This window comes from Tinamus guttatus, unplaced genomic scaffold (assembly GCF_059628265.1).
Source record: "Tinamus guttatus ecotype Peru unplaced genomic scaffold, ASM5962826v1 Tinamus_guttatus_pri_ptg000035l, whole genome shotgun sequence".
Classification (NCBI taxonomy): domain Eukaryota; kingdom Metazoa; phylum Chordata; class Aves; order Tinamiformes; family Tinamidae; genus Tinamus; species Tinamus guttatus.
In genome coordinates, this window is record NW_028288569.1 from 7,685,166 (window position 1) to 7,710,942 (window position 25,777).

Here is a 25,777-nt window from a genome sequence, read left to right on the forward strand (position 1 = left end):
TTTTATCAGTGAGAGCAAGAAGGGCTTTGCATCAAGTGAAGTTACTTTGCAGATCAAAGTTACTGCTGCACTCTTTTTCCTTTCCCTCTGTTTTTGTGAACTTTTTGCTCATTTCCATTGCACTTATTCTGTGAATTTAGTATACCATCTTTCCTTCCAAAGTGGGTGACATTTTTTAGTGTCTTCTAATCAAAATATGGCTATCATACATAATGTTTTGGTTCCTGTTACTAAACTAGAATGAATGTTGGGAAAACATGAATTTTCAAAGTGATACGTTAAGTGAAACGAGAGCAAATACACAAAAAAAACAGCTTTCCATTACATTTGGCAACATTTCAGTTGAGTGCCTAAGATTTTTTTTGTCTTCAAGTTGACAGACCGTCTTGTGAAGGGCTCTGAACTCACTTGTGGAGTCTGCATTCCCGCTAAAGGCATTGGGAATCTTGTCCCATTCTAAGGTCTTTTTTTTTCCAGTTAAGCACCTTCTGTATCAAATTGTGGAGGAACATGTATTTATGGTGTCTTTAACTAACCAAACAGTAAAAATGACAGAAATGCCTTTACTTATTTTTAGAAGAAGATTTCTGATATTCTGGAAAAGTCTGCTCCAAAACCTGGTGTCCCTAAAGATCTGCAGGATCTGCTCAGTCAGCATTTTGCCACAAGACGTTCAGTGATTGAAATCGAGGAATTAAAACTGTCAGGTAACTTATCATATCCTAGATAGTTAAAGAATGGTTTCTTTCATTATGCAAGTGAGTTCTTTTGCTGTAGAAGAAAGATTTTTTTAGTACAGGTCTCATGACTTGAACTTATTAAAGGAAATATAGTCTTACACTCTATATTATTTTGCTACTTAAGTGGAGGTGTTGGTTTCAATGGGACAAATATGTGTTTGGGCTTTTTTGTAACTGTAGAAACAAAAAGAACCATTGTCTAAATGCCTACTTTTATTGTAAATATTAGTTACAGGAGTTGGCTTTCCCTATCAAAATGATGATTCCTAAGGAGTAGTTTCCAAGATACTGAGAAAGACTGCAAAAAGTATCTTATTTCTTGGATAACCTGATTCTGGTGTGTTAATAGAAGGGCTTAGAGGTATAGACAGGCGAATAATGAGAAGTTGAAGGCAATGTGTTTCAGTGGGTGGCATGAAATAAGGTGGTCCAAGTGTAAAGTGAACAATTAGCCATGATTGGGATCCTATGGTTAAAAGTTAGTGATAGCAAAGGCAAAGCAGGGCAGAGTGGGGTTCGCTTCTCTCTTTCGGGTTGTATTAGAGATGAAGGCAACGTTGAACTGATCTGCCTCTTATTCTACAGATAGAGGGATTAATTTTCTAGGCACCATCTATGTCAAGACCCAGCTGCCTGTGTATTCCTTTCATACTTCTTGAACTCTTAGTGACCTGTGCCCAAGGCAGCAGCCTTTCAGTGCAGCAGTGCTGCCTTTTTCAATGTTTAAGCTTGTCTTTCTAGATAAGTCCGCTCTTTCTTATAGCTTCTTTCAGACATCCATGATTCTAGGTTGACCTTTGCTTCTTTTAGCCCAGTTCAGCTTTCTTCTTGAATCAGAAAAACCTGGAAGAGCACTGCTTGGATAACTTTCAAATTCTTACGTTAAATATTTCTAGATCTTCAGGGTTGTGTACAAAGAATGCATTGCCTTGGTTTCTTTCTAATAAAAATAGGCTTCGGACTAGTGAAGTGATCCATTTTTTTCCTTTCTTTCTGTGCCACGAGGTGGAAGCTCAAGGAACCAATGTGTTTACTGACTGTCAGGAAGCTCCCAGCTGTCATGTTACTCATGTCAAAGCACTGGGCAAAGTAACAAGTAACTACTTAGAGCTGTGTGTTAATGCAGGAGCTCTGGTCTGTGGAGAGCATGGTCACTTGCTAGAGGCCGAAGCTATGCTGTTTTTCACCCTTTCTGGGACTTTTATTTAAGGCTCTTGTTAATACTCCAGTTCTGCTGTGTTGCTGAAAAATAAGTGACAGAAACCCGTGTCCCTTGAAAAAAATAATTTGAATTGTTCAGTCATTAATGACACTTCATGTTTTCAGATCAGCAAAATAAGAGCTAAAAATGATTGGCACTGGATGGAAGGAACTATATAAATCAGCTGCTGATCCTTCGTTTGAACACATTCAAACTTCCTTTGGAGCCCTTGTCCCACTGTTTTTAATAAAAATGATCAGGCCAAAACATAAGTTTTTAGGCAGATAGCACCCATTAAATGGAAGACAGAATGACAGAGAACAGCTATCCTCAGGAAACTACATAGGCAGACTACATCTATAAAATACTTTTGTCACACTGTCTGTTCCAGAGAGAATCATGAATCAACACAGCGTGCCATCTCCATGTGAACGTGAATAACATGATTAAGAAACTTATTTAATTTAGCTAGTTACTGCATGTTATCTCACGTGTGTATTCTTAAATAACTGATTATTGTAAAATAGGAAATATTTAATCTATGTCATTAGTAGATGTTTCAGCAAACATCCCTTTTCAGAGATGTGCCCTCAGGAGCAGTGCTTCACAAAGAAATAAAACAGATACACTGGAGCCTGGGGAAAAAGTTGTCGATGCTCCAGTAGAGTATATTGTTCCAGCAGCTGAAGGACCATTAAAAAACTAAGGCATGTTTTGAGGCCAGGACCCTCCAAAGTACCTACTTTAGGTACTTTGTTGGCTGTATATGGAGCCTAAAGCTGGGTAGCAGAGGCTGATGTCTCTCTTACAGGTATGTTCTACAGAGTACAAATTGTCCTAGTGACCTACAGATTTCTTCCATGCTAGACTGGAGTAATGGTCTGGCAAGTTGATTATACAGCTTTTGGCTTAAAATCTTTGCTTGATTGTGGCAAAGACATGGGAAAACTGGTGTGGAAGTGTTTGGTTGCACTTGTACAGTTCTGTGTGCAGGGTTTTATGATTTTGTGGTGGGAGAATAGAAAGGAGTTGCAGTTGGGTCGAGAGATGCTGTCTTAATTGACTTACCCAGTTTAAAGCTGCTTGTTCTCTAGAGGTATACCTGAAGGGGATTTAGCAAATGTTAGTTTATAGAAGATGGTTTTTAATATAGGTGTGTGATTTAATCAACATAGGCAGTGATTATCCCGCAAAAAATATGTTCTTTCTGATGTTACAAATACATCAACAACTATATTTTCTTCTGCTTTCAGATTCCTGCTTTTTGCCAGCCAATGATCTCACCCACAGTTTTTCTTCATACTTGAAGGAAAGTAAGTTGAAATGTTGGTCAGGATGAGAAGAATTATATGAAAAAAAACATTGAATTGTATGAAAAAAACCTCCAGATACCTCTAATTATGAAACATTTACAACTCTTTAGGGAGTGTTTGGGTTTTTTTGCATCAGGTTTTGTGTTCCTCATTCTATTTTACTCTATAGCTTCTATTTGCATCAAAATGTTTTGGGGTTTCTTTTAATTGCCTGAGATTCTTTCTAAGTATTTTATGGTTGCTTCATAAGAACGTTCATGTATTATCTTACTGTAACACTCCTGAAACTGTCTACTGGAATTAAGAAAGAACATTTTTATTCTCTTACGTATTTGTGTAGAAGTTCTAGTCTAGTAAATATTTATTTGCAATTGTTTTCCTCTTATTCAAATTACTGTATGTGGCAAATGAAGGCACTGAGCTTGTCACCATTCAAAATGCTGAATGCTTATCTAGTTTGTTCAGTTATGTGATGTGTCTGTTTTATTTATATTGGGCTTTACATTTTCCAGTGGCCAAAGGCTAAATTTAGAAGTTTTGCCCCAGATCCAGACCTCATAGGAGACAGCGTGTGTGTTCTTGCTGTTGGCTACCATTCGTCATGTACTCTTGTAATTTAAAATCATGGTGTGCATATAAGTAGTATTTTCTCAATGTGCTATATGGTCTTTTTCATTGCAGTCTGTCCTAAATGGGCAAAACTTCGTAAAAACCACAAGGAGACGAAGTCACTGGTGATGCTGGTTATCTGCAGTTCTGCCCTTCGGTCCTTGGAACTCATCAAGTATGTTGATAGCAAACGTTATGTTGAGGTTGGCTGTTGTTCAGGGTTTTGTCTTGGAACCACAGATGGAAAGGCAAAACTGGGACACTATCCTCTACTAGCCAGCAAAGTTACTGACTCAAACTGACTATCCCTTTCTGCTTTAAAATGTGTGGGTGGAGTGGGTAATTTCAGACTAAAGTAACATGTAGGAGTTCAGTTGCATGGAAGTGCTATTTTTGTTAAAAAACAAAACTAAAGGGTAGCCAACTTCAGGGAAACATGCAACATGTTCTACTTGGGACCACAATAAGCCCATAAAACATCGTGACCCACCACTAGCAGTTGTGACTGTAGGTCATGATGTTGCTGGCACCAACAGTAACGAGGACATGGCGTTCCAGGACCTCCAGTGACGAGGCTGGTTTCTGGCCTCAATGGCTCAAGATCTGTGTCATTGTTCACAGATGGCTCAGGATGACTTTCCATGCACCGTGTCCTCCTTTTTACCTTCTCTTCTCCTCACTTTCTTCACCTCATTCCAGGAAAACTTGATGACTTTGTTAAATATCATGGTTATCTTTTGTGCCTTGACCCTGTTTCCCATGATTATCCCATTATTATTAGCACAAAATGACATGAGTTAGGAAGTTTATACCACAGATAAAAGTGTAGAAACGACAGATGTGCCTGTAGTGTTTAGGACCTGCATGCAGATAATACCATCAGGTGGTTTACATGCTCATTTGGTATTAGTATGTAAATGTTTAGCTTTGCAAAGGAGGAATTTGAAAATCTAGCTTGATGCAAAAAGTATTTAGAAAAAGTCTGTCTTAAATGACATGCAGTAAATAACAGAATGTGTTGTGTCCTGCTGAGTTAGTAAGGATCATGACGCTTTTGGTTATGTGCCGAGGTGTAGAGTCTAACAGCAAGTCAGGTTTTCAGGCAAATGAGTTTTGGTCAACTGAGTTTCTTTCTGTAGTAAAGACTGTGGCAGTGTGTTAGGTGTTCCCAATTGTAACACTGCCTGAAGAGTCTGTAAAAAGTAGATTGCCCACACTTTTCTTTCTCTGCCTGCACACGTGTACTCAGTCATGCTTGCATATCAGTAACAGAGATATTTTTGAATTTAGCAATTAGTCCATACAGAACTTAGTTGTGAAAGTACAGCCAATGACTATTAAGTATTATCTGACACCTTATCTAAACAACATTGCTTCTTAATTATATCTGCTGTTTGGTTTATCCAGTCGTTGGTTTCCCCAAGTAGCAAAAAAGAATGAACATAGCTTTCAAAGCTCAAATAAGGGTCACTGGGGAGCTGTGTCTCAAGCATGCTGAAAAATGCCAGCTAGTCTTGCTTTCCTCCTGTGTGGTCTTAATGCTAGCCCTGATGCCCGTATTTCCTATTTCAATTGTTTTATTGCTAGGTCAATGACAGCATTTAAAGGAGACTGCAGAGTTCTCAAATTGTTTGCAAAACACATAAAGGTAAGAAAGCTACTGGGATCTAAAACTTTTTTTTTTTTTAGTTTTTTAAACTAAACCCCTTAAGTAGTCTCACGGTGGTTTTGAAGGGGGGATAATAGTGCCTTTCGTTTAGTGTTCCCCTCAGAGCCCACTTTGCAGTTGCGCGCATCTGGCCAAGTGCCATCTCCAAGCTCTCCTGTAACTTTGATGCAATCCCATGCACAGTGTAGATGCCTACATACTGTGTGATAGAGGTGTTCCTCATTCTTATGAGGTGGTCTTTCAGGTGGCCTTTGCATGCTTAAACCCAAGAAGCAAACTCTTACCACTGTCTGCAGATGCATATGATAGTGAGATACCTGGATGCTCAAGTCATACCTGTTGGTGAGCACAGGTGATGGCAATATTGGAAGCGATCTTGGCCTTTGATGTAAATACAGTCAAAACACACAAATACCACATGCTTTAATTCACCCTTTTCCAGTGTCTTGGTCTTGAGGCAGATTAACAGCGCTCTTTCCCAGATTTATCAGTCTGAAAGATGAGTTACATTTGCTACTTGATGGTAATTTAGAAGAGAGCTGTATCATCTTGAATTTATTTCCATCCTGGAAATACCCTCTGAGAAGAAATTTTAAACAGTTGTGATTTTACTGTGATTTGTCTTTGTCTCTTAAAATTAGATAAAAGAGCAGATGACTATGTTGGAAAAAGGCATCTTCCACATTGGAGTGGGAACTCCTGGGAGAATAAAAGCACTAGTGGAGCAAGGTAGGAAAGCAAGGAAGTTTTTTTTTTGGTAGATAACTTACACATGGTTCGAGAAGTGAGATTTCTGTTGCTTTTAATGGCCCTAGGCTGAGTGGAGTCTGTGGATTTGGTGACTAAGATTGGAGTTTTACTTTTCCACTTCTACTGCGTTGGTCAAAATGAGGTCAAGAGTAAACATTTAATTTCACAATCCCATTAAATTGACATAAATCAATACTATCACTCAAAGACAGAGTAACAGACACACACACAAAGTCTGATTGGCAACTCAGTGAACTGATCCTAATTAAAACTAACACCAAATGCAGCCCGCATGCAAAATTGGGTAATGAGCAGGCAGGGGTGGGGGACTTCCTCTTCTGGCAACAACAGTGATTTATGCTGACTTGTAAGTCATTGCAAAACTCTGCTGTAGGATTTAAAGTTCCAGGAAACTAAGCACTGCACAAGATTCAGCAGGAAGTAATGGAAGAAGTCGTTGTATCATGTGTCGCTCTGAGTTCAATGTAAACTTCTGCAGGAGGTGGAGAAGATATCTGCTTGTTGATTCTTTTCCTGATTTGCCTTGTAATTAAATTAATTATTCCATATAAATCTCCTTTTCTCATCCCAAGCCTTGAATAGTTTTACTTAGACATTATTTACAAACAAACCCAAACAAACAACAAAATCACAAGAATAAAGTGACTCTCTGTTCCACTTTATAATCACTGCTGTGCCCCAGCTGTGTCCCTGTGGTTCAGGGACTGGCTGTGGATTGGGACTGTGCTTCTTCCATAAAGGAGCAGGAGAACAGCATTTGCTTCCTTCAGTCCTCCATGAACACAAAACCTGTACTGTTTGACACATCAGCACATAGCCGTGTTAGGAGGAGATAGATTAGGGCAGGGTTACAGTTTGATGTTTTAGTGGCAGGTCACTGAAGAACGGAAATGAGTCATTAAACTCCTAAGCATGATAATGAAGACCAGGGAAACATATGGGGAATCCTGGAGGGTCAGTTCAGAGAGGGCCCTTTTCCCATCTCAGCAGCATTTGTTTGAAGGATGAGGGAATATTGCAGTAGCACCTGACTTGCATTCACATTGCACCCAGTCCTGTAAATTGCAGAGCACTCTCAGATCCCATTAAGGGACTTTTTCAGGCTTGGGTCCCTGTAACTTACCAGCACCTCATCAGCCCTGGAAATTCAACTCCTGTGGTTTCATGGAAAGGAAGCTTGGGGAGTTATTTGCTGGCAGGATGTTAGCTCTTGACAAGCCTGGCAACAGTAGTTGTTCTGCTTCTGTGTTTATCTTCCAAAAAGGCATGGGATTATGCGGTTAAGGGAGTCTGCAGTGTCATTGCATTACTTTTCCAACCAGCACATGTAGTATTTAGTGTTCAAAGATTAGTTTCCTTGGGAACTGGGGGCAAAGGATATAGGAATCAAAAATCTTTTTGATAAGCACATGTCATATAATCTTGGTAGTAAAAAGTGTGTTGTCTTTTCAGATGGCCTGTGCCTGAACTCCACAAAGTACATGATTCTGGATTGGAATTGGAGAGATCAGAAGCTAAGGAGAATGATGGATATCCCTGAGGTACTCTACAAGCACCTGTATATATTGTATTCTGGGCTCTCGATTCAAACAAAACTAGTGCCTAGATCTTGTCTGTCAAGATTCCTTTCTGTAAAGCAGATTTCAGAAGCGCAGAGGAGTCAGTGTTTTACTTGCAAGTCTGTACTCTCAAGACTTGGGCAAGACTTAGGCTAATAACTCAGAAATTCCAGGATAAATTTGCAGATAGACATTGAGCCCTTTCACAAGTGAAACAAATTGTTAGTCATTAAAAGTGCTCTTCACTTGTTGGTGTATTTGAATTTTTTTATATTACAGACCCACAAACAGAAACATGGGTGTTTCTAATAATGTTGGATAGTAAACCTTGCCTGCAAAAATGCATTTCAAAAGTGAAGGTGCAAAAGAAGAACAGCTTTGACTATTGAGGCAAGATGGCTCCCTCTTGTGGCAAATAACCCAAGGCCTTTTTTTGTAAGGTGCTTGCACTTAACATTTAAACAGGTTATAGGAGTTCTTTAGAGAACAAAGAAATACGAGTCACAGCTCAAGGCAGTAGTTCCGAAGTTGCTGGATGTAGTGGAATGAATTTTTGCGAGTCAGATGAAGCAGGTAGACACCCAGGCTTTACATAATCCACTTCAAAAAGCTGAAAATGATATTGTTGATACTTGCTTCTGTGCTATTGCAAACCTGAGCTATCCCCTTCAGTTCACTCACTCTAGGTAGTATCATAGCATTTCTGCATGCCTGTCTGGGTATACAGTCCAAAAATTGTGACTCCAGCTGCAGTTTATTAAGGGAAAATGTCTAATCTAACATTAAAATTTACAGAAGAAAATGCTCAGAATTCAGGCATAGTTCAAGTTGTATCCAAATATGTAGGAGTTTAACGTAAGGAATAGGTGTGTATGTATGATTCCAGAACAGTGTATATGGATTATAGAAAAATCTTCAAACATGCACTGTAGCTCAGAAAATACAATATACAGAAATGTTTTTGACAACTTGAACTACTTAAGTGGAGCATCTTGCAGCAATTTGTGCTGGTGCAGACAGATTTAGCAGAAGCTATTTATATAGAATGTGATAAAAGGTACTCAGATAAGGTTTTAGAGACAAGGCATCATGACACAGTGAAAACCAGGGGGCCATTCTGGCAACATGCAGACTTGAAATATGGAATGCTGTCCTAGTTAGCAGAGTATCTTTCTCTCCCACTTGTAGAAAATTTGTCAAACGCATGCTCATTAGTAATCTGCATTTTATAAGGGACTTTCCATTTTTGGCACACAATTGTGAAACTACAGCTCTAGTCACAGGTTTCCTCTGAGGATTTTCATAGAATCACAGAATCACAGAGTGCTTAAGGTTGGAAGAGACCTCTAGAGGTCATCTAGTCTAACCCCCCTGCACATACAGGGTCACCTAAAGCACGTGGCACAGGACTGCATCCAAGCAGGTTTTGAAGATCTCCAGAGAAGGAGACTCCACAACCTCTCTTGGCAGCCTGTTCCAGTGCTCTGTCACCCTCACTGTCAGGATATTTTTCCTTAAGTTCCTGTGGAACTTTTGATGCTTCAGTTTCCGGCCATTACCTCTAGTTCTGTCGGTGGCCACCAGGGAAAAGAGGCCAGCACCATCCTCCTCACTCCCTCCCTTGAGGTACTTATAGATACTCATTAGATCCCCTCTCAGCCTTCTCTTCTCCAGGCTGAACAGGCCCAGCTCCCTCAGCCTCTCCTCATAGGGCAGATGTTCCAGGCCCCTGATCATCCTTGGGGCCCTGTGCTGGACTCTCTCCAGCAGCTCCACATCCCTCTTGTCCTGTGGAGCCCAGAACTGGACACAGTACTCCAGATGCGGCCTCACCAGGGCTGAGTAGAGGGGCAGGATCACCTCCCTCGACCTGCTGGAGACGCTCTTCTTAATGCAGCCCAGGATCCCATTGGCCTTCTTGGCCACCAGGGCACACTGCTGCCTCATGGTCAACTTGTCTTCCACCATGACACCCAGGTCTTTCTCCGCAGAGCTGCTCTCCAGAAGGTCAGTCCCCAGCCTGTACTGGTGTCTGGGGTTATTCCTCCCCAGGTGCAGGACCTTGCACTTGGCCTTGTTGAATTGCATGAGGTTTTTCACCGCCCAGTTGTCCAGTCTGTCCAGGTCCCTCTGGATGGCACCACAGCCCTCTGGGGTATCGGCTACTCCTCCCAGTTTGGTATCATCAGCAAACTTGCTGAGGGAGCACTCTGTGCCTTCGTCCAGGTCATTGATGAATAAATTGAAGGACTGGACCGAGGACTGACCCCTGGGGGACACCACTAGCCACAGGCCTCCAACTAGACTCTGCACCACTGATCACCACTCTCTGAGCTCTGCCATCCAGCCAGTTCCTAATCCACCTCACTGTGCACTCATCTGTCCCACACTTCCGGAGCTTGCCTGGGAGGATGTTGTGAGGGACGATGTCAAAAGCCTTGGTGAAGTCGAGATAGACGACATCCACCGCTCTCCCCTCATCTATCCAGCTGGTCATTCCATCATAGAAGGCTCTCAGGTTAGTCAAGCAAGATTTCCCCTTGGTGAATCCATGATGACTACTCTTGAGCACCTTCTTGTCCTCCATGTGCCTGGAGACAATGGCCAGTACGAGCCGTTCCATCACTTCTGGGGACAGAGGTGAGGCTGAGTGGGTCCTCCTTCTTGCCTTTTTTAAAGACTGGTGTGACATTGGCCTTCTTCCAGTCCTCTGGCACTTCCTCCGTTCTCCAGGATCTTTCAAAGATGATGGAGAGCGGCTTAGCTATGACCTCTACCAGCTGCCGCAGCACTCTGGGGTGCATCCCATCAGAGCCCATGGATTTGTGGGTATCGAGTTTCCTTAGGTCCTCTCTGACCCAATCTTCCTCTACTCAGGGCAAGTCTTCCTCTCTCCAGGCTTCTTCTCTTGTCCCTAGGGCCTGGGGCTCTAAAGGGCTGCCCTTGGTAAACACCGAAGCAAAGAAGGCATTCAGCAACTCTGCTTTTTCCGTGTTATTCATAACCAGGGTACCCATCCTGTTCACCAGTGGACCCACGTTTTCCCTGATCTTCCTTTTGCTGTTCATATATTTGAAGAAGTTTTTCTTGTTACTTTTAACATCCCTTGCCAGATTGCGTCCAAACGCAGCTTAGTTTTCCTTGTCTCATCTCTGCATTCCCTGACTACTTTCCTGTATTTCTCCCAGGGGGCCTGTCCTTTTTTGCACATTCTGTATACCGCTGCCTTCTGCTTGAGCATTGCCACAAGCTCCCTGCTCATCCACGCAGGTCTCCTGCCCCCTCTGCCTCCCTTCCTACACACAGGGATGCACTGCTGCTGGGCGTGGAGGAAGTGCCGCTTGAAAACTAACCAGCTCTCTTGGGCCCCCCTGCCTTCTAGAGCTCTAGCCTATGGGATTCTACCGAGGAGGTCTCTGAAGAGGCTAAAGTTGGCCCTCCTGAAGTCCATCATTGCAAGGCTACTTACAGCCCTGCCACCTCCACGTTGGATCCTGAACTCCACAAACTCATGGTCACTGCAGCCGAGGCTACCCCCCACCTTAACATCTACTAGGCCCTCCCTATTTGATAGCACGAGGGCCAGTAGCCCACCTCTCCTCGTCGACTCCTCCACAACTTGTGTCAAAAAGTTATCGTCGACGCTCTGCAGGAACCTCCAGGACTGCTTGTGCCTGGCTGTGTTGTCCTTCCAGTTGATGTCGGGGTAGTTGAAGTCCCCCATGAGAACCAGGGCCTGTGACCGTGAGGCAATATCCAGCTGACTATAGAAGGCCTCATCAACCTCCTCGTCTTGGTCAGGTGGCCTGTAGCAGACACCCACCCCAGTGTCTCCCACATTAGCCTGCCCTCTAATCCTTACCCACAAGCTCTCAACTCGCTCATCATCCACTCCCAGGTTGAGCTCCATGCATTCCAGTTGCTCTCTCACATAAAGGGCAACTCCACCACCTCGCCTTCCCAGCCTGTCCTTCCTGAAGAGCACATAGCCTTCCATGGCAGCGCTCCAGTCGTATGAGCTATCCCACCACATCTCTGTGATTCCAATGAGATCGTGACGCTGGGACTGCACACAGAGCCCCGGTTTGTCCTGCTTGTTCCCCGTGCTTTGCGCATTGGTGTACAGGCATTTCAGGGAGGTAACTGAGCCTGCAGGTTTCCCAGGAGGAGTGAAAGAGGACCCTCTATAATCGTATCCTATCCTCACTTCCCCACTACCATACTCCCGCTGGTTGCCATCTGACTTTGGCTGTGTGGTACTGATTGCCCTGTCTCCCCTTCCCCCTCTTGCTGAGGTGGTTCCCATCTTCCCATTTTTACTGCGAACAATGCAATTTAAAGAATTTGTGGTTATTTGTACTGTGGGTTTTTTTTGCATCTTGTATTGGGGCAGGAAAACTCTGCCCTTGAAGTTGGAAATGAGGCATACTTGACCTACTCCAATACAGACTGCACTTTGTCCGTAATTCCACCCAATTTCATTTCATTTCTAGGGTGCCGCATGGATATATTTCAATATAAATAAACAGGCTGTGTAGTGAAGTAAAGAGAAAGCAAGAACAACTGATAGCATATATACTTTTCACTAAAGAGAAAATCTGTAGCTTCATTTTAAAGCTTCTTGCTGTTCCTGTGGTTCCTATCATGCTCACTGGAGTATTATGCACATAGGGGTTTATTCTGACAAATGTGTTAATTAAATACCTAGAATCCTCGCATGTGTCACTCTGTACCCCATCATATTCACAGAATGGATATCAGCCCAATCCAGGGCTCTTAGTTGCCACAACATCTCTCATTGACTAATGCTGTCTTTGTTTTTTAATACGCCTCTCACTCTTTTCATCCCAAACAATGGAGAGAAGGAAATAAAAATGAGTTTTCTTGCTTTGAAAGCTTTCTATGTAGACACAGATGATAATACAGAACTGTTTAAACTTCTAAAGTTACTTGTTTGTAAGATTAAAATGGATTTTTTTAAAGCATTTTGCATAACAGATTATATTTTTCCTTCTGCAACCATTGTAAGTCCTGAGCCTTGACAAGATTTAAAAATGCCAGAAGTTTAAGTTTCAGATTTCATGTCCTATCTCAGTAAAAGGGTTTGTAAGAAAAGGACTTGTCATAGGAAGAACAGTGCTTCAACCTTGATGTAGCATGTGTAGTGTCAAGTAGAGACTTGTCCCACTTCCTCACATAACTTATTCCTGTTCCAGGAGGAAGTGAGGAAGGATATAATCCTTAAATAAAACATTCCAGTAAGTTATTTGGAAGTGAAAGTGGGGAAAAAAAAAGTTAAAAGAAAGCTCCAGAGCAACAGTGATAATAGAGAGGCATCTTTCCCTGCTGAAATAAGTAACCTAAGTTTATTCTCATATAAGTTTGTCTGTTATCTTTAGATAAGCAACCAACTACAGACATATCTTATTATCTTGTTATAATCCCTAATAGTCTTGCCTGCAGCTCATGTAGGCCAATGTTTCACTCTTGTTTGGGTGTTTCAGACACTGGCACACTTGTGGCTGCCGAAGAGGAATGCTGCCATTGGACTTACTGATACGGGAAAGTCCCCCAAGAGCTTTGCAGCTGAGGGGGATCTCTCACCCTGGCAGGCTTTATCAGTCAATTACAGCTTATCTGTAGCATAGTCTGTTAGGTGTGACTGCACAAACTGTAGTTGCACCTTCGGATTTAAGAGCAGCTAGATATATTGCAAAATGGGAACTTCTGGATGGAGTTCAGGACTCTGAACAGAAACCTTTCCTTTAGTTTTAGATCTGATAATGCATTCCCTAAGTAAATAAATAGTGGCACACACCCAAAACATTATCAGTAACTGTTAGTGCTTTGTTTGATTTTTCTTTCTTTTTTTTTTTTTTTCTCTTCAGATAAAGAAAGAAACCATTGATCTGCTGGAGATGAGGATTATAAAGCTGTGCAGAGAAGGATCTGTAAAGTTGGGACTCTTTTAATGGTTTCGACAACAAAAAAGTAGTCTGCAGTTGTGTTTTACTATTATCTTGTCTGTAACTGGCAAGTGATCAACGGGTGATTGAATTAAGAATGACTTTTGAGAGGCCTGTGCATGTTGCAACTTTTTATGAGTTTCCTTTAATAATAAAGCATATTTTGTCTGCAGTTTTTGTATGGAGGATTTTTATTGCACAAGCAATGTGATAATGCAATTAGATGTGCACTGCGTTCACTTGTTAGATTTACTATTTTATGTCACTTGGAAGACATTTAAGATGAATGAACATGGGCTTGAAAAGTCTTCCCACAGATCGATTCTCTTATATCTCCTTCTGCTGTCCCAAAGTTAACATTTGCTTCTCTCATGAGAGTGGTAAGCCAAGCCCTGCTAGCTCTTGCCTTAGATGGTCTTTAACAGTGTTGTGTGAATTTCTGTCCTACACTTGACCAATGCTTTTTTCTGATATTATGTGATAAATTTAAATTAAAATTTCTGTATATTAAATTGAGACTTTATTTTGTTTAAGATGCTAAGGCATATTCTGCCGTTTGTCCATTTAAACTAAAAAGATATGATCTCTGGGTGATTCTATGGAGTTTGTGATTAGTGAGGAGTGAAAACTTTTTCACAGAAAGTCAGGATGAGTTTAGGTAGGCAACTTATCAGTGTCTTGGAGGCTGTTGATCCAAATCAGTGTTTTTAGAGCTAATTGCCCTCATCAGCTTTTTTGCAAACCTAAACTGCATCAATAGCAGTGAATGCAGTAGGTTAAGAAAATTAGATTTGCTCCCCTAAAGCAATGTAGGTTGGCACTAAACTATTTGGAAGAGAGCCTCTGGGCCACAGCAGTCCCCTGCAGCAGCATCCAGTACAACTGCAGCAAAAGCCTCTTTCATTATTTAGCTGGCCAGTTCTGAAAGTGCAGGAGGAAGAAATCTTGAATCCAAGATTGCACAGGAATTCCAGTATCTCTGCATTTGAATAAGACACAACAATACTCCTATTGTGGGGCAGAAAAAAAACATGTAGTTAAGTCTTTACAGGAGGCATGAGCTGGATGCTGCGACTAAAGTACACAATCAAGTGTCAATCATCCTGATCCAGGCACAAATACGGAAAGTGAGGAAGAGAGAGATCTGGTTAATGAGTAATTCCTGTCATAACGTAGGTTTGAACAAACAGCGCAAGTTCCCAGCAGAAAGGACAGAGTCTCAGCTTAAGTGTATTATCGTCCTCCATCTTAAGTGTATTATTCCTTCCCTTCACCAAGAGGAATATGAAAGCCGAGACAGGCCAGGAAGCCCAGACTCGTCCTTCCAGGTGTCCGGACAACAGTGCCTTCAAGCAGCAGAAGCTGCCCGCCTGGAAGCCGCAGCTCTCCCTTGCCAGCGTTCTCTCCATCTTCTTTGTCATCGGAGCGGCCTGCCTCGCTGTGGGAATCTGTCTCATCGTGTCCGCAAACAGCGTCAGGGAGATTGAGGTTTGTTCTTATATCCTGGTAAGGAAAAGCTGGGCTGTGTTGGGGGAAAAAAGTTTGAATTTGTGCTCCGGATAAGGGGGATAGCTAGAAGGGAATAGCTTCATGCATTGGACACATGTCTAAGAGCCAATATCCCTTGAAAATCCCCCGAGATAAGTGGTCACCGATCAAAAGTGGTTAACACTAGGCAACATCTGAACACTGGTATTTTCTGGCATTTCATTATTTGCTGATATTTAAAGAGAAATAAAATCGTCCCTTTGCTAGTGTTTAGCACTAAAAGAACAAAATACTTGGCCCCAGCAGAGAGTGATAATGTTTAAATGCTGACTTCCGGCAAGTGCGTTGCTTTTGCATTCTTTGTTGGTGCTCACGGACTTCTGCTTGGACATCCAGGTGGTTGTTCAAGAGGGACAGATCACAATTACGAGGGACGTTTAATGTGCTTGTTGAGCATTGCAAGAGTGAATGTAATAGTTTTCCAGCAGCCATCAAAAGGCACTAAAGAAGTTTTAAACAAGGGGTTAAATTGAGCAAGTGTGCCAGTCTGAGTCATGAGTCCAAGCTGTAATTCTTTATTTCTCTGTTGTGGGCTGGTTTATGTGTTTGTTTTAGCAATACTTGTTGGCTGTCTGGAACCTTCAGGAGAGACCTGCTCTAAGAGTTCTTGAAGCAAAACCCCAATCTTTTCCTATGTTCATGTCCTTTAATATAATATTCTGTCCTTATTCACTTCTCTGACAGATTAATTATTCAGATACATGCTCAGATTGTTCAACACTTCGTGAAAATTCCTCTAATTGGAATAAAGAATGCTACTGTTCTGCTGACTTCATACTAAAGGAAGATATGCTGGTGAGTGGATGTGAGAATCCAGCTCGAATTGCTTAGGTTATATCACTGTATGGTAAAATACATAACTTCTGTACTGGGGAGCTCCTGGCTGTGTTTTTCTTTGTACTTTTTTATGAACACAAAATACTCAGTTTTACACTTTTGCCTTTCCTGTTGGTTTTGGCCCATGTTAAAAAGAGGAATTCTGCGAGGTTCCAAGGATATCTCCATGACTAAGGGGTGGAAGAAGTGCTGTTGATTTCAGGAGGCGATTCCTCTCTCGGAATCAGTAGCAAGCCCTTGCGCTTGGCCTGGTGTTAGTTGTTACCACAGTGCTAAGCTCTCAAATGAAAAATAAAACTGCAGCTCCTAGCACTTGTCATAAGTAAGCAAGCCCCTGTAGCGCTTTTGATGGGGGTTGTGATGTTAATCTCTAAGGTCCCTGATACTTTTCAGGGCTAGAAATGTCATTCTGCAGTTTCTCTTGGAAAAAGTATCCTTCATTTCCTGTCCTAAACTGCTGGGTAATGTTGCTGATGCTTTTACAACACCTCATGTTCTGCCAAAGAGATCTTATGCTTAGTGCTGCATAAATAGTCCCTTAAAATTACAGTGTGATTTGAAATTACAAAGTCACTTTAGGGCTCCTCAGTATTAAAGAGGCTATTAAAATATTTTGTGAATATTCCTTCAGCTACAGTAACGCCTGATAGACGAGAAAATTATTTAACCGAATTATGATTTTAGAATAGTTTAATAATCTTCTTTTCACCTTACATTTGCCAGCCAAATTTCTGCTTTAAATTATAGGGTTTAACTTTGCAAAGGGTTCAAACAGCTTGGGATAGCCCTAGTTCACAAAAAAAAAAAAAATCAGAAGGAATTAGGAGCTGACGTCTGCTTTTTGAAGTTGTTTGGGCACTGTGCTTTTATGGAAAGCAGGTGCCTCTGTGAAATTATTCATAATCATTGAAGACCAGTCATTACCATCATGAGTAAAATAATAATGATGCATTTTAACTGTATTTCATTTGGGGATTGAAGTATGTTTAAATTTGTGCCAAAGCGCAAAGACTTTTAGTGGGGTAAGAACAGATTTTTAGCCAGAGTGCCTGGAATGCAGTTATCAGCACTCCCTTCCTCTTTCTTTTTTTTAGTAAGAGGATTTCTCCTCTCTGCTTAAACTTACCTAATTAAAAAGATTTGTGTTTGAATTCTAGGGTGATGTTTTTATGTACTATGGGCTGCAAAACTTTTATCAGAACCACCGTCGATACGTGATATCGAGAAGTGATGTGCAATTGTTGGGTCGAGATGTAAATGTAAGTTTTCTTCTTTATGTTATGAGATCATCCGTATTTTCGTCAGATGGAGAGTTAAGTAAGCTTAACTGTAAGTGTGTCAAGATGACTCCAGGGAGTAATAAGAAAATACAGATTTTCAGTGTTTGTCTCTGCTATTCTGGTTGCTAGGACCCATTTTTAATAAGTTAATAAGAGAGGAATAAATAAAGTAATAAATAAAAGATGTCAGTGCAATGTTGCAGGCCTCTAACCTGTGCTTTTTAAGGATGGTGATTTATAAAAAAATACTCACTTTCAAGTATCATTACAGAAAACTTTCCTTCTAGTGTTCTTAGTCTTCTTAGATAGAAATGTTATTCTTTTGAGATGTAGTGTTATTTGGGTTTAATTAAGCATTAAATTATTTTAAATTGTTAATTTTGCCTTCTGGCTTTGGAAGTAGATAAAAAAGTATAAGGTGAAATAGATGATGCAAAGATGTGCAGTTAGAGGGTTGAAGAGGAGGCAGATGTAGCATGAGAGCATGGAGAATTTGGAGACTGCAATCACTGCATTAACTCTGGGTTTTAGTTAGAAATCTATAGTGTGTTTTCATTAGCTAAAATGTAGCTGTTGTTAAAATGTGATCCATGCAGTGTCGTGTCAGTGGACAGGGTTGTCCCATTGCAATCTGTTGCTTTTATAAAATGCTTCTTGTAGCTCTTAAGACACGTTCCTCACACAGCTGCTTCTCCAGGTGTCCAGCTGTGCCAATTTGGGTTCAAGTGCCGATGGCTTTTGGCTTTGGTGTCAATCACTTACGCAGCTTATCAGAATTACTTAGAAATCTTGTTTGTGTCCATAAATATGAAAATTTATAGCTTCTCAAGAGTTGGAGTAGCAGAGAGGTGGCAAATTTGAGATGAGCTTTTTGTTTTCCTTCTGTGTGCTCATATGTGAAGCTTGCTTAGGCTACCTACTATGTCCTGTGGAAGATATTCCTCAACTACAGCCTTATGCATTTGGATGCATCTCTAGCATGACCAAAAGGTCCTGGAGACTTTTAATTATTTGGTGGCCTTTCAGAAGAGGAAGTGAGAGGAAGACATTAACACCAGCCAACCAAGCCAAAACCCTGCGGGTTCTGTGCCTAATTGCTGTGTGACCTTGCATGCAGGTTGAGAACAGCTACTGCACGCCCTTCACGACGTACGAGAACGGGACCCCGATGGCTCCATGCGGCGCTATTGCCAACAGCATATTCAATGGTGATTACCTTTCACGTCTGGCTCATTGATTTCTGCTTGAAACTGCCCTTGCCCCAAGCTGGGGGATCCTGCTAATGCAGGATTTCACCTAGGATGTTGTCTGGCTGTGCTCCTAAAGTAGAGTATGGGGCCCTGCTCCTTATTGCTCAGCAGCTTGTCTCTCATGTTGCAATTGGGGAAGATTTCTTTTTCATTTACTAAGAAATTCCTCATGTGAATCTACTACAAGACTGAGGATTTGAGTGTCCTGGTGAAATGGGGCTGATGAAGTACAGAAAATACTTAGCGTACTTCACCGCTAAAAGACGTGTTCTTCATGCCTTCCATTCAGTCGTGGAAGAACCTAGCATCTGCCTTCCCACAGTGGAAAGAGGTGACATGTACCTGAAATTGGTTTGAACCTCTTTGTTTTTGTTTTTTGAATGCTGGAAGTCCATATGTAATCTTACTTGAATTGATTTGATTCTGGGTTTGAGCCTGTTTATAGAATTCTCGTGGGCATAATCTGCTGATGAACACCCATAGCTTGAAACCTAGAAAAGGGCTTTTGGCCATGAGTGCAGGAAGAATTCAGAATAGATTTCTTTGGGAGCAAAGGGGCCAAAAAATAAATTTGGGGGATTTTTTTCTTCTCCACCCTGTCATTTTTCTTCCTCTTCTTCTCACATGGGCCACGTGGCAGTTTGGGGCAATGCAGCAGCCATTTTTCAAGTAGCTTTTCTACTCAACCAGAGCTGTTGTGAGGGACAGTAGCTTATAGATCCACTTGATAATCATTTACCCAGAACAGTATGTCTGACTCTACATTTTCAGAAGCATTAGGTACTGCTCATGCAGTTGAGCTGCATTCCCAATGTTTCCTAAAATGCAGTTCGTCTCCATCCATATCCTTTAACGTCCCTGCCAGTCGTCCCACTGGCTGCCTAGATAATTACATAGGTGCTAACGAGACCTAAGATAGGAAAAACAAACACTTTTGTACAGTGAAACAGGATGACAGGGGTCAGCACAATTTTAGCTAAGCGGTTTTTGATTAAAAAGAATATTTGTGACCAAACTGGTAGACACGGCCTCATTAGTATAAAACTAAAGCAAAAACTAAGGTCTTGAATTCTCTTAATTGCACTTTCACCTTTTCCCTATGCTTCAAAACAGGTGTTATATAGTAAAACAGCTAGTTCAGACAACTGTCAAACAAAATCTAGGGAAAGGTAAGTATCAGAGTAATTCCTATAACTCGCATTCTCCCTCCAGCTCCAAAAGGAAATTGCAAAGACATTAGTCAGAGGAGTTGAGGAACAGAAGATATTTGCACGTATTTCTACATAAGGATGCAGTAGAATTTGTTGGTAGGAATATGTTCAGTCTTTAAAAATGTAAAAGCTCCAAGGCTCAGGAAGTTTGTATCTGCTTTGTGTGGAGTATACAAGTTTTCTGTTCGTTTGAAAGGTGCTTCAGTGTGTCATTTTTCATTAGTCGTGTTGGTCATTAGACTGATTATAAACATCTGTCTTTTACTCATACTTGTTGCCTCTCATATTCCCTGCAGACACTATCGATCTTTTTTATAATGTTAACTCATCTGTTATTCAAGTCCCACTGCTGAAGACTGGAAACAGTTGGTGGACAGATAAAAATGTGAAATTTCGCAATCCAGTAGCGCAAAATCTTTCTTCTGCATTTGCAGGTAAGCATGGTTCTGCTAGCATCCCTTATTTTTTTGTGGCTTCTCCTCCCCAATTCCAGTGTATGGAGGTCTCCACGCTGAGGTGGAAAACACTCCTGGGAAAAATACCTGCTAGAAGAAACTGTGTTTGCCTGACAGTAGAAACCAGATTTAGCAAAATCCATCTTTTTCCATTGAGCACAGAAACTGAGAGAGTGGTTTCAGAAGGCTCAAGTTAGCCTTTGTCATTCCTCTTCTGTATTACTTCCTCTAACTGTATAATCTATCCAGAAAAGGCAAGGATGTAATCTCTCTCTAGTTTTTCTACTGAAATCATCTATGAAGGAGAATTGCAGCTCACTTCCCATCTCTTGCCTTTGCAGGTTCCCAGGCAGTTGTGAGACAAGCAAGACTGCCATCTTCAGAAGTTGTTTCAAATAGTCATCACTAGGGCTGTTTTTGTGTTGGGATTAATCTGTATTGAAGTGAAGTTAAAAATTTCTGTTGTGGAAATTTTTATTTCTATTCTAGGTACCGTATGAAAGATACTTCTTCCTGCCTCAAAGAATTAATTATCTATCTAAGTAGTTCATATAGCATATTTTTATCATAGAATGTGCTTTTTGACTGTAGAAGGTAATATGCAGAATTTATTTAACAATCTTAGGGTGCATTTCTAGTTGTACAGGAGTGAACTAATGCATAGGAACTGAGGCTAAACTGTATGCTGAATTGTTTTTATTCGTGTCAGAGATGAATGGAGATTTTTACATATGAAATGTTCTCTCGCATGTGTCATTTTCAAATACTGGACAGCATCTTGTGTCACTTCCATATTTTGTGTTGGGTATCAGTAGGTGCCGAAGAAGTTAGCGGTCAGTCTTCCTTTTTGCTGACAGTGAGAACCTGATACTGACAGCAAGTCTTTCCTGCTTTCTCTCTTCCTTACCAGGAACAGCCAGACCTCCCTACTGGCAGAAACCAGTATATATGTTAGATGAGGAAGACGAAAGGAACAACGGGTACATCAATGACGAGCTCATTATCTGGATGCGAGTGTCAGCCTTCTCTACGTTCAGAAATCTTTATCGCCGTGTCAGCCGCACAGGGCAGTTTGCTGATGGCCTCCCAGCAGGGAATTACACTTTCTATATTTCCTATAGTATCCTTTCATATTGTCCAAGATACTCCTTGAGTATTAAATAGTGGCACATTAGGTAGAAGTGGGTTCGTGTGATAAAACAGGAAAAATCCCAAACCAAGCAGAACATCCCAAGACAAATCACCATGAAAAAAAAAGCTTGTTTTGAGGATGACAAGACAGGACAAGTGGATTTCTGTTAGCCTGTGCAGATGTTAAGATGTATTACCCAAACGGCAGCACATTGTTTTGGATTTGACTTCTGACATAGTTATCTTTGACCAGAAACAGAACGTGGCAGTAGCGGGTTTTACACAAAAGGTAGGAAGTTGAAGAGATGGCTGAAGATGTTTTTACAGTCCAAATAATTAATATGAGCATAAGCACAAGGGTGTCTACAACCTTCTGTGAAGCAAGAGGTGCAGAGGAACATCTGCTGCTGAGCTATCTGGGATGTCTCCAGCAGAGTTGAGCTGTGCAGCCACTGGGATCTTTGTCCTGGTAACCCTGCGCTCTCATGCCAAACAGCATAAGCATTGCTGTCTAATAACACAATTGTTTGGTCAACAAAAATTATGGCGAGATGACTCTAGATTTGTCCTTCTTCTCAGCCAATACAGCCATGGCATTAATATGCTATATTATAGCATATATAGCATAGCTATATTCTGAAAGTTTCCACAATGGGAGATAATAAGGAAAAAAAAAATCTGGAGGAGCCGGGCATGAGAGGGAGAGATGAGCATTTTTATAAAGTTCTCTGAAGGCTCATTTTCCAATGAGTTTTACTTAAAAATATTATGAAACACGTCAAATTAGTGCAGTAGCAGCTGCATATTATATGAATCTGAAAGAAAGTATTTCCAGCATCACAGTGAGGCTGTATGTGAAGTATCTGCATTTCTTTCCACCAGACAGCTGCTAGTTTTAGCAAGGAGAGCACCAGATTCTGCGTTTTTGGGAGGGGCTGATAATAGTAGAGTGCTTACAGATCAGTTAAAGGAATTTTACAGCAGATGCAGAGCTCTTGCTCCTTTATGCCTTGGAAAAAAACTTTGAGCACCTTTCCCTGCTGAAAATGACGTGAACTTTATTAGTGAAGTCTTAACATCCTTCTATCAGATTTCCCCGTTAGCAAATTTAAGGGGAAGAAGTATGTGATCCTTTCAACTGTGGTGTGGAGTGGAGGAAGTAACCCATTCCTGGGAATTGCCTACACGGTTTGCGGCACGGCAGCAACCCTGACGGGTTTTGTTATAACTGCCATCCACTTAAAGCTCAGAAAAGAGAAAACTTACTTTCAGAAATGAGATGATTCCCTGGCTTGCTGAGCAAGAGCAAAGATCTGCAGTGAAGAAGGAGCAGGCACCACACACCTTCCCTTCCTACCCGCCCTGCTCTGGATTTGCTTCACTCTTGGATGTGAGGAACATAAGTGACTTGAGGGGCAGTGCTCTTCTGCCATGCCAAGCCAACAGTTGTATGGGTCTATGCTCTTAATAACATATGAGTGCTCCTAAATGTATGTTTCCTAGAAGACTTATAGTGAGATGAGTTTCCAGCAACAGGTAGCTTAGTGATCGTGAATCGCCAGGTCAAAGAAATTGTGTGGTACTGAAGTCTGGCCAGAAGTCAGGGTCCTTATTCATTTCTTAATTAGTCTTTAAAAAAAGACAATGTTTCTGTTCACTTGAAGGGGAGTTTTGGACTGATAAAAAGTGAGGCATTGACCCAAAAAAAAAAAAAAAAAAAAGCTTGAACAGGTAGAATTTACTGCTGACGACTGTTTATGTGCATTGCCTGGATGGCTTGGCTAGGGTTTTATATAAAGATCGACTGTCCTAACAAAGCAACTCTTTTATTTGCATGTTGGCAGGGCATATTCATCATGATTTGATACTTGGTTGGGGATGGAGCATGGGGCATTCTCAAGGCATTTGGAGTGTGTTTAAACCCTCTGTGTTGATTTTTATCTAGGTCTCAAGACTTAATTGCAGAGTTGGAGGGCGTCAGAACACTGATTTACACTTCAATAACTACATTTTGCTAGAAAGCTTACATTTTAGATCACTGACTGTTTCAATGCCATACATTTTAGTAGAAATATCTAGCTAATATAACTATAAGGTCTCAATCCCTCCTCTTTCTATCGTCTCACCTATCCATGTAGAAGTTCACATGAACTCTTAGGTGACATAAAGCATCTGTTCTTCTTTCAAGCCCCACTCATTGTCATTAACTCGTTGTCAATAAAAAGCATAAAACATCAGAAAATCCATTAAATTCATTTTTTAAAAATTAACCACTGCAGCTGATGGATAGACTGTTACCACTTTCATGTTTATTATATTCTTAAATCACAAATTCTAAACATTTAGAACATATTTCCAATCGCTCATGAAATACAGGAATAGTGGAGTCTCCTTCTCTGGAGATCTTCCAAACCCGCTTGGACGCAGTCCTGTGCCACGTGCTCTAGGTGACCCTGCGTGTGCAGGGGGGCTGGACTAGATGGTCTCTAGAGGTCCCTTCCAACCTTGAGCATTCCATGATTCTATGAAAGTGCTGAAGGATCCAGGTCAAGTATACCATGGTACACATGATTTTTTTTAATAATTTTTCTATTGCAAATGTACAAATGAAATAAAACAGTTTGATTTCTTTGGTTAGTATTTTGCAGCCCTAAAACAACTCAAAATACTAAAACAAGAGAGAAGTCACTGAGAAGTCACTGCCTAATACTCTCTTAGAATAAGCATCAGCTCCTTAGAGCAAGGGAAAGGGATGAAGCCTAGGGAGATTGAGTGACTCCGTCAGGGCCTTCCAAGCCTGCTTTTAGGAGTTTCTCAGGTGCTTAGGAATGTATGACCTTTAGTAGATGGCCTGGGGTGCATTTGCTTGCAGCAGTATAGGATGCTATATTTCCTTTAACGTCTGCTTCATAATTGTGCCACGAGTAGCAGAAGGGCTGCCCCTGGGGTCACAGCCACCATGGTTGTTAGTGTAACCATTGACTTAGTCAATGGTTATCCTGGTCTACTGGGCTAAGGCATGTGTCACATTCTACTTTTCCTGGTTGGCTCATCTCCGTGAGCAAGCTGGAGACCCGGGCTTCTAGTATTTCAAACCACTGCATCTACATTTGTCAAGGGCTGTGTGAGAATCCTGCCCCTCACTGGATTTGACAGGGCAGGGCAGGAAGCAGGACATTTAGCGATGCTTAAGCTCGTTAGTCTAAATCCCTCCGGACAGTGAGACATGTTCCTAAACCTTTTAAGTGCTTTTGAAAATTAAATCCCATGCAGACCTCTGGAGAGCCCAGCATCACAGTTGCTGCCAAAGCTGAACTCAGGATTTGTGGCTCCAAAAGAACAGGATGACCTTTTCTTTTTTAATCCTCTGAGAAGCCGACTTTCAGGAACTGATATATCATCTGGGTGTTTAAGTCTCAGTATGTTTGTCATTGATTTAATTTCTTCATGAAGTATCTGGTAAAATTGTTAGGTAAAAGGAGACTAACTAATGAGGTACATATTTCAGTGAGTCATTGTCTACCAGAAGAAAAACATATTTAGAAAACACATTCAGCCTCACAAGCAGTTCTTAAAATATATGCATTATCTCCCAGAGATTTGTGCAAGAACATGGTATTTTCTCTTGAAGTTTATGAAACCTTCAAACCTGTGTGGTTTCAAACAAATCTTCCTCTTGTTATTATTCTAAAAGTTGCCTAAATCTTGATTTATAAAACCAAAAGCCCATTTTCATCTTGCCACGGCATTAATTGCATCTTCCATCGTGTTTGTACCCTCTGTATAGTCTCCATGGAAGTTGCTACTGGAGCTCAGGAGGCTGCTGAATAGCTCAGCTGCAGCTTTCTTGGGTTGTGCTACCTCATCTAGAACAATGGGAACACCAGTTTTATAAAACATTTGCATTAGATTTGTCTGGAAAGAATCTACCTTGCTCGAAAGGGTGGAGAATATCAACCTCCTGATACTGTGTTTTGTGCCAGTTGGTCTGTTTTCCAGTAAAGTACCAACTTACATAGGCTTGTTGAGTCAATACAAAGCTGTCCTGGCTTAACGCTACTGAGTGAAATTAAGAGCAGTACCTGGTAAGTATAAGTCAACAGCATCGCTTTGAGTGCTCCATCACTAAGCCATAAAAGACTTATTGCCATTATTTATAATATTGGGGTGCAACAAAATGATTAAATCATTGGTGTTTGAATCATTTTCCTACATATGCCAACACTCCAGAAAATTA

The 25,777-nt window shown here is 41.2% G+C and overlaps 2 protein-coding genes across 2 annotated transcripts in view; both read left to right on the forward strand.

The window, feature by feature from the left end:
* CMSS1 (cms1 ribosomal small subunit homolog) overlaps nt 1–14,058 on the forward strand; it is a 219,688-nt gene extending 205,630 nt beyond the window's left edge. Inside the window, exons 4-10 of the mRNA XM_088533826.1 lie at nt 578–707; nt 3,195–3,254; nt 3,936–4,038; nt 5,451–5,511; nt 6,174–6,261; nt 7,756–7,844; nt 13,751–14,058. Coding sequence (XP_088389952.1) covers nt 578–707; nt 3,195–3,254; nt 3,936–4,038; nt 5,451–5,511; nt 6,174–6,261; nt 7,756–7,844; nt 13,751–13,834 — 615 coding nt within the window. The 3' untranslated portion in view covers nt 13,835–14,058. The remainder of the gene's footprint in view (nt 1–577; nt 708–3,194; nt 3,255–3,935; nt 4,039–5,450; nt 5,512–6,173; nt 6,262–7,755; nt 7,845–13,750) is intronic.
* A 1,054-nt stretch (nt 14,059–15,112) lies between these two features.
* Nucleotides 15,113–22,947, forward strand: LOC104568136 (cell cycle control protein 50C). Its single transcript, XM_010215024.2, is given in 7 exon segments — nt 15,113–15,316; nt 16,061–16,171; nt 17,371–17,472; nt 18,611–18,701; nt 20,251–20,388; nt 21,320–21,529; nt 22,631–22,947. Coding segments are annotated over 7 exon segments (1,173 nt in total).
* The last annotated feature ends 2,830 nt before the right edge of the window (nt 22,948–25,777 follow it).